Source organism: Podarcis melisellensis, assembly GCF_964234715.1.
Source record: "Podarcis melisellensis genome assembly, chromosome: 10".
Taxonomy (NCBI): domain Eukaryota; kingdom Metazoa; phylum Chordata; class Lepidosauria; order Squamata; family Lacertidae; genus Podarcis; species Podarcis melisellensis.
This window is the reverse complement of record NC_138542.1, coordinates 74,640,393-74,648,217: the sequence shown is the minus strand read 5'-3', so window position 1 is coordinate 74,648,217 and position 7,825 is coordinate 74,640,393. Positions and strand designations below refer to the sequence as shown.

The 7,825-nt window shown below is 48.6% G+C and overlaps 2 protein-coding genes and 1 long non-coding RNA gene across 3 annotated transcripts in view; 2 read left to right on the top strand and 1 right to left on the bottom strand.

The window, feature by feature from the left end:
- The window catches only part of LOC309378613 (uncharacterized protein), a 53,275-nt gene that overhangs the window by 22,972 nt on the left and 22,478 nt on the right, over nt 1–7,825 (top strand). The window lies entirely within an intron of this gene.
- Nucleotides 1–7,825, bottom strand: part of LOC309378862 — a 79,609-nt gene that overhangs the window by 71,081 nt on the left and 703 nt on the right. The gene's annotated exons all lie outside the window — the stretch shown is intronic.
- LOC309379812 (uncharacterized protein) lies at nt 5,410–7,807 on the top strand (the record flags this gene model as incomplete). Its single annotated transcript, XM_081929265.1, has 3 exons — nt 5,410–5,776; nt 6,234–7,001; nt 7,777–7,807. The coding sequence occupies exons 2-3, from the start codon at nt 6,352–6,354 to the stop codon at nt 7,805–7,807; spliced, it is 681 nt and encodes a 226-aa protein (XP_081785391.1). The 5' UTR covers nt 5,410–5,776; nt 6,234–6,351.

The following is a 7,825-nucleotide window of genomic DNA, read 5'->3' as shown; positions in this document are numbered from 1 at the left end:
CTGCCATAGTCAAAAAAAAAAAATTCCTTCCAGTAGCACCTTAAAGACCAACTAAGTCAGTTCTTGGTATGAGCTTTCGTGTGCATGCACACTTCTTCAGATAGCACACGTATCTGAAGAAGTGTGCATGCACACGAAAGCTCATACCAAGAACTGACTTAGTTGGTCTTTAAGGTGCTACTGGAAGGAATTTTTTTTGTTTAATCTTGTTGACAATGAACTGTATTTTCAGCCCAATCACCCCGTTTGGAGAGCTCTTTTTGGAGCTCCTTGCATTCTGTCTTTGTTTGAACACTCCTGGACAATTTACTGCCATCAGCAAACTTTGCTCACTCCTAACTCTAGATCATGAATGAACAGGTTGAAAAGCCACAGGTCCCAATACTGATCTATAGGGGACTCCACTTTCTGCTTCTCTCCATTCATAGGAGTGTTCGTTTATTAATATGTGTTCCTCCCTCCCCCCATCCTTCTGTGCTGCGGAGGGAACCCTGCAGAAAAATTCTGGGGTGAATTTCACTTCCCCACATATCCAACACTGCTCAGCATTCAGGGAAATGGAAGAGGAAAGCTGGCCACAATCCAAGAGACTGAGGTCATCAGAAAGCAAAGAAGAGCCTACTCAAAGGGAAGCTGCTCCAGCTTCCAGCCCGTCGGCTCCCACAATGGCTGAAGAAGAATTGCCCTTTGGGAATGGCGGAGCTGAATGGAAGTGGGCGAGGAAGCCCCACAATCGCTCCTGCTGGAGGAATAGGGGCACTGACCCCAATACTGAAAGGTGATGACCTAGTCCTTTAGGGGCACTGTTATGCCATCAGGAACCGGGATTCCCCCACACCTGCCTCCCCCACACCTGCCTCCCACGTCCGGATTCAACCTCAATCCCTTAGCTGCCATCCATCCTCCAACCACCTCCAGAAAGACACACAGGGAATTATCTGCCTTCACTGGTTCCAATTTAAAAGAGAGGAAGAGATGGGAGGAGCCTCCCCATTGTCTTTTCCTTCACAAATCCTGTCTTAAGGGCACATTTAAGATATGAATAGGGTGTGAGCCTGTGACCTGGCCCAGGAACTAAGTATTTATCATTGCAAAAGACTGGCCAGGCTCCCCAGGCAATCCAATCAAGTGACCATTAACAGGTAACCTGGCAGACAGGAGGTAAACAAACCACTCAGATTTCTGCTGTAAACCGCCCTTTCTGTGATGTAGGAATAATGTATCTGGGGATGCTGGTCTTGGGTTACACCCCTTCTGTGAAGTATGTATAATGTGTGGAGGGGTGGTCTTGAGCTCCAGGGCAGGGCATTTAAAATGTCTATAGAAGGCCTTGTGTGCCAATGTTCTGGGTTCCTCCGCCCTCCTGCATGTGGTGAGTGAGGACCCCGTTGCAACAGATCAATAAAGATCAGGCTTACTAGCTGCTTTGCTTCTCAATATTCTCTGGTTGGCCTCTGTTATTTTCTCCTACCAATAGGGAACCTACGTAAGGACTCTATATAGGCTCTTGGATACCCCATAAGGGGGAAAGGGCAGATTTTTTGTTTAAAACACTTGCTTGGAACATTTATTTTATATATATTATATATTAGACCTTAAAATTCTTACAACAATTGCATAAGGTTGCATGAACTTTTAAGACCTCTCCCCATTTCCCACAATACATTTTTTTCACAGCATCATGCATACATCACAAATGTGTCACAAAGTAGGCGTGTTTGGAATTTAGAAACATGAGCCCGTCACCCAGCCCTGTCACAACCCCAGTTTTCCACTCCTTTTAACTACCCTCTTCCCCAAAGAACCATAATAGTATTTACACATCCCCCCCAACTGCAAGGCTTTCCTCCGCTTCTCCTCTGAATGCATCAGGATTCAACCCACCATCCCGATGGATTTCTGCCTGAGACATGTGCTGCCCTTGATCGCCTCCTGCCCCCTAAGGGATTATGGAGTCAGGGGGAGCCCTGGAGACCCCAATTCCAGAGGAGTCATTATTCGTGGGAACCAAGGACATCCGTCAAACCGTTGAATTTTGGCGATTATTTGACGTTTCTACAGTTTTCAATATTGGATACTCGGAGGACACAGTCCGATTCATGGTATCCGCTTCTTGCTACAATTGTATAGGCTGCTTCTCTGAGCCTCCTTGCTGTTGTGCATGGAAGGTGCCTGTGTCCACGGTCATTGTCCTGGCCTTAGTCTGAGGCTGTGGTGGGGGCTTGGGGCTTTGGGGGAGTCATATAACTGTCCCCCCCATCCTGGTCTGAAGAGCACCAATACCTAAAACACGGACGCACGGCTCGTGGCGTGGGGAGGGCGAGGGAAGGATTTTGCAATATAAACATTATAGGGGGGGGACCTCACTTTGTAATTGGATTGCCAGGATCAGCCCGTCCCCCGCTCTCCTGATCCACAGATGGAAGAGGGGAGGAGGGAAACCTCCCCCCCCCCAATTCATCCCCTCCCCTCCCGGCACATCGTTCTCTGACCCCTCCCACACAACCCCAAATCCCACCCCCATACGTTGCACCCATTCCTCCTCCTCCTCCTCCTCCTCCTCCTCCTCCTCCTCCTCCTCCTCCTCCTCCTCTCCATCCGGCTTCTGCTCCGGGAAGGAGGGATATGAACCCCCTCCCAAACTGCCTGCTTCTCCCGCAAGTGGAGCATCTGCGCTGGATTGCTGCTCTGCGCCGTAGCTCTAGGGGCGCGCGCTTTCAGAAAGGGGAGGGAGGAGGCAGGGGAGGACACCGCCCCCCCCAGGATGTTGCAGGGAAGGAAAGGAGAATCGGGAGCGAGGACAAAGAGGTAAAGGGGTCGCGGGGGGGGGAGGACAGAAAAGGACTCAGAGACCCCCGCAAGCTCCCCAGAGCGCCTTTCGTGGGCCCCACGGGCAGGGCCTGGATCCCTGCACGTGTGCTGCGGAGGGGGCTTTCCTTGGCCCCTAAGGCGCCCTGGCGGGGGCGGACATGGTACCCCCACCCAGGAGGTCCCCACGAGGGCCCCCTTGCCCCGTTTTCCCCACGCAGGCATCCCTGGGGCTCTGTGGGCTCCGCTTGGAGAAAGGCGGGTCATGAATAGGTTAATGGGCGCGAGGGACGCCTGGATAGAGACCCCCGTGTGGCTCGTGTTGGGGGGCGGGTTGTCCTCTGGATGGAGATGGGGGGCGCGAAGGGTGAGGAGTGAGCCCCGCCAAGGCGTCCTCTGGGTGCAGGGGAGACTCAGGGAAAGAGGGAGGGGGTCGAGGAAGTGGGGGGGAGCATCCCTGGGGCAGGGAAGGGCAGCAATGGGGGGGGGGGAGCTAGGTAGACCAGTCTTTGGGGCTTGTCTCCATCATGGCGCCCGCCAGGTTTCTCTGGAGGGGCCGCATTGGCTTCTCCCTCCCACCCAGGAATGGGCCACCCCTTCAAGGCGAGCAGAGAGGGATCCCTGGAAAGTGGGGGGTCCAGTTTTCCCACCCCTTCCTACTTGCAAGCTCCATCCTCTTCCCACCCCATGAGCCCCTGCCCTGTCCAGACACAGCCATTCTGCCAAGTCCAACCTTGGGTCCTCCTGGAGAGGAGAGGAAATCCCGAGAGGAAGAGGGGAGGGGAGAGGCCTTCTCAGAAGCGGCTCTTGTTTTCTGCAATCCCACCCAGGAAGCAGCCAGAAACCTTTTCCTCTCTCTCAGGCTTCCATTTTTAAGTGTCTTTTCCACTGCCTGTTTCATTGAGGCTGAGGATAATGTACACCTGTCACCAGAAACAGGGGTGCAGAGTCCATGGAATGCCTCTCACAACTGATATAGAAGTTGCACCTCAAAAGCATTTCTGTTCCTGTTATTCTTTGTAGGCAGTGTCAAAGTGACTGACAAGCTGAGATTCTTCCCAGTCAAAGGACCCATTTTCATGGTAGACAATGCTTGTGGCTGGAGGCTCTACATACAAGGTGTGCCTATACAGGCCAAAGAGTGCCAGAATTAGCACAGGTGAGGTGTGTGACCTCCCCTAATTTACAGACTGTATGTGAATGAGAGTTTGTGGGCGGGATTACCGTTTATGGCATCCCTGTGATTTTCTCCACCCATAACATTTCATGAACTGATATTGCAGTACGAATTCCAAAATATCTACAAAAAAATCACAATATAATAAAAATGATTGTAGTATTTCTACCTTACCTAACTGGCTGGGTTTCACCAGCCACTCTATGCAGCTCACAGTACATATAAAAGACAGTAAAACATCAGACATTCAAAACCTCCTGATGCAGGGCTGCCTTCAGCTGTCACCTAAATGTCAGATAGTTGCCCATTTACTTGCCCTCTGCCTGATTCCCTGTAACTTCGCTTCTCACGGGGTGTGTGGGGGGGTGAACCAGCAGAAGACCCTCGAAGGAGGACCTCAGTGTCCAGACTGAGCGATGGGCGTGGAGACGCTCCTTCAGGTCTACAGAGAGTGATGCTGTAGGGCTTTAGGTCAATGATCTTGCTCCTCCACAATGATTTCCACAGCAAGTCCGACATGCAATTAGCAGAGTAGGAAAGAAAGCTCAGAGACAGCAAAAAATTCCTTCAGCAAATAAATTTGTGACTGAAGGCATAACAGGAATCTATGCCTGCAAAATGCAACCATGGTAATTTAAAGGTCAGCACCAACATTGTGAATTGTGCTCAGAAATGTACTGGGAGTCAGTTAAGATACTTTCGGATTGGTGCTATGTTGTCTCAGCGGCTGCTCCCATTCTGTTGTTTAGCTAACACATTCTGGATTAGTTGCAGTTTACGAGTCACCTCCAAAGGTAGCCTCATGTAGCGCATGGCAGTAGTTCAAGCGGGAGATCACCAGAGCATGCACCACTCTGGGGAGACAGTCTCAAGGCATGTAGGGTCTCAACCAGCATACCAGATGGAGCTGGCAGACAACTGCCCTGGACACAAAATTGAGCTGTGCCTCCATGGACAGCTGTGAGTCCTAAATGACCCCCAGGTTGTGAACCTGGTCCTTTTGGGGCACAGTTACCTCCATCAGGTCTAGGGAGTCGTCTTCCACATCTGGTGCCTCCTTTCCCCCTGGGACAGTATTTCTGTCTTGTCAAGATTCAACCTCAATCTGTTAGCCGCCATCTATCCTCCAAGTGCCTCCAGACACTCACAGAGGACCTTCACGGGTTCCAATTTAAAAGAGAGGAAGAGCTGGGTATCATCCACATACTGGGGAACATGCAGCCCAAACCCGCTGATGATCTCTCCCAGTGACTTCGTATAGATATTAAAAAGCATGGGGGAGAGGACGGAGCCCTGAGGCACCCCACAAGTGAGAGCCCAGGGGTCAGAACACTCATCCCCCAACACCACTTTCTGGACATGGCCCAGGAGGAAGGAGGGGAACCACTGCACAGCAGGAAAGAGCTTTCCCCTTTGTCTCTAGCCCATTGGAAAATATCAAGCAGTGCAACCAGGGTTGTTTCAGTCCCATGATGAGGCCTGAATCGCAATCAGAAGGATAATGGTGGCAGAAGCTTTCCTGGTCCTGCCCCTCCAAAAGCTCCAGGCCCAAGACTTTCATTAGCTTTCAAGGGGCCATCGGAGTTGCTGGAAGGAGGTGTGCAGAACACCATCCAACCTTCTTAGAGAGTCCATTCTGGATTTGTGTAGGTTTTCCCCCATAGCCTTCTCTTCTCCTGAAGATAACTCACAAGGCAGCTTCTGGAAGCCAAAGGTGAGAGCTGAGTGCAGGGTGGGGACCAATGGTGGATAAATTACCTCGTAAGGTGCATGACATTTCCCCCACCAATGGTATTACCGCTCCCCTAACACCCAATGACATCGTATGATTATGATCTTTAAGACAGAACAGGAATAAATTCATGTCCCTAGAAATAACACAACTTCAGGCCATTAGTGAATCAATACTACATTTTCAAGGTACTACACATTGCACTAACTACAGTTTATCTATTTGCCTTGAATATCCTGCTTTTCAGTGTCATTTTAGGATAGTCCTGCGTCAGAAGACAGGCACAAGATTAGACAGCACATCACTCTTTAAAGAATCATGCTGCTTTATGAACATTGATTGAGGATTTGGAAGTTGCTCATGAATTACTATCATTTGACATGGCAACTTCATTTCCTAAAATTTGGGAGCATGGGTAGGAGGTGAGGGAGTGTAGGAGACGTTGAAATAGGAGAAGGTGCTAATGGAGCTTGATGTGTTCTCTTTCCCTTTGTTCTTTTCCTTGAAACCCAACAGGATTTCCATTCCTCCCACTCTGAAGAAGGGGATGGAGAAGACAGTCAAAACTCCAGGGAATGGTGCACCTTTCGTTTCATTAGGAATAGAAATTAAAATGTGGAATATGCTTCATTGAATGAGCACAGATAGTTCACATCAACGACCTCCAACAGGGAAGATACCATTTAAAGGTATGGAGTGCGGAAAGAGCTTTAGCAATAATGGAAAACTTAGAAGACATCAACAGAATAACACGGGGGAGAAACCATATAAATGTATGGAGTGTGGAAAGAGCTTCAGTAAGAATGGAGACCTTAGAAGACATCAACGGACTCACACAGGGGAGAAACCATATAAATGTATGCAGTGCGGAAAGAGCTTTAGTGATAATGGATACCTTAGAAAACATCAAAGGACTCACACAGGGGAGAAACCATTTAAATGTATGGAGTGTGGAAAGAGCTTCTGTTTAAATGCAAACCTTAGAACACATCAACGGATTCACACAGGGGAGAAACCATATAAATGTATGGAGTGTGGAAAGAGCTTTAGTGATAATGGACAACTTAGAAGCCATCAACGGACTCACACAGGGGAGAAACCATTTAAATGTATGGAATGTGGAAAGAGTTTCAGTCAGAGTGGACACCTCAATATACATCAACAAACACACACAGGAGAGAAACCATTTAAATGTATGGAGTGTGGAAAGAGCTTTACTTTCAATGCAAACCTTAGAACACATCAACGGACTCACACAGGGGAGAAACCATTTAAATGTATGGAGTGTGGAAAGAGCTTTACTTTCAATGCAACCCTTAGAATACATCAACGGACTCACACAGGGGAGAAACCATTTAAATGTATAGAGTGTGGAAAGTGCTTCAGTGAGAATGGAAGTCTTAGAACACATCAACGGACTCACACAGGGGAGAAACCATTTAAATGTATGGTGTGTGGAAAGTGCTTCAGTGAGAATGGAAGTCTTAGAACACATCAACGGACTCACACAGGGGAGAAACCATTTAAATGTATGGATTGTGGAAAGTGCTTCAGGGAGAATGGAAGCCTTAGAACACATCAACGGACTCACACGGGGGAGAAACAATTTAAATGTATGGAGTGTGGAAAGTGCTTCAGTGAGAATGGAAGCCTTAAAACACATCAACGGACTCACACCGGGGAGAAACCATTTAAATGTATGGAGTGTGGAAAGAGCTTCAGTCAGAGTGGACACCTCAATATACATCAACAGACTCACACAGGGGGGAAACCATTTACATGTATGGAGTGTGGAAAGAGCTTTAGTGATAATGGAAATCTTAGAAAACATCAACGGACTCACACAGGGGAGAAACCATTTAAATGCATGGAGTGTGGAAAGAGCTTCAGGCAGAATGGACACCTTAGAAAACATCAGCAGACACACAGGGGAGAAACTGTTTAAATGTATGGACTGTGGAAGGCGCTTCAGTCAGACAAACTCACACAAAAGCCAAACCTTATAAATATCAGGAAAGTAGATAGAGGTTCAGTCCTAGTGGAAATTCTACATCAACAGACTCACAGACAGGAAGAACTTTAGGAGTTGAAACCCTTCTAACTATCAA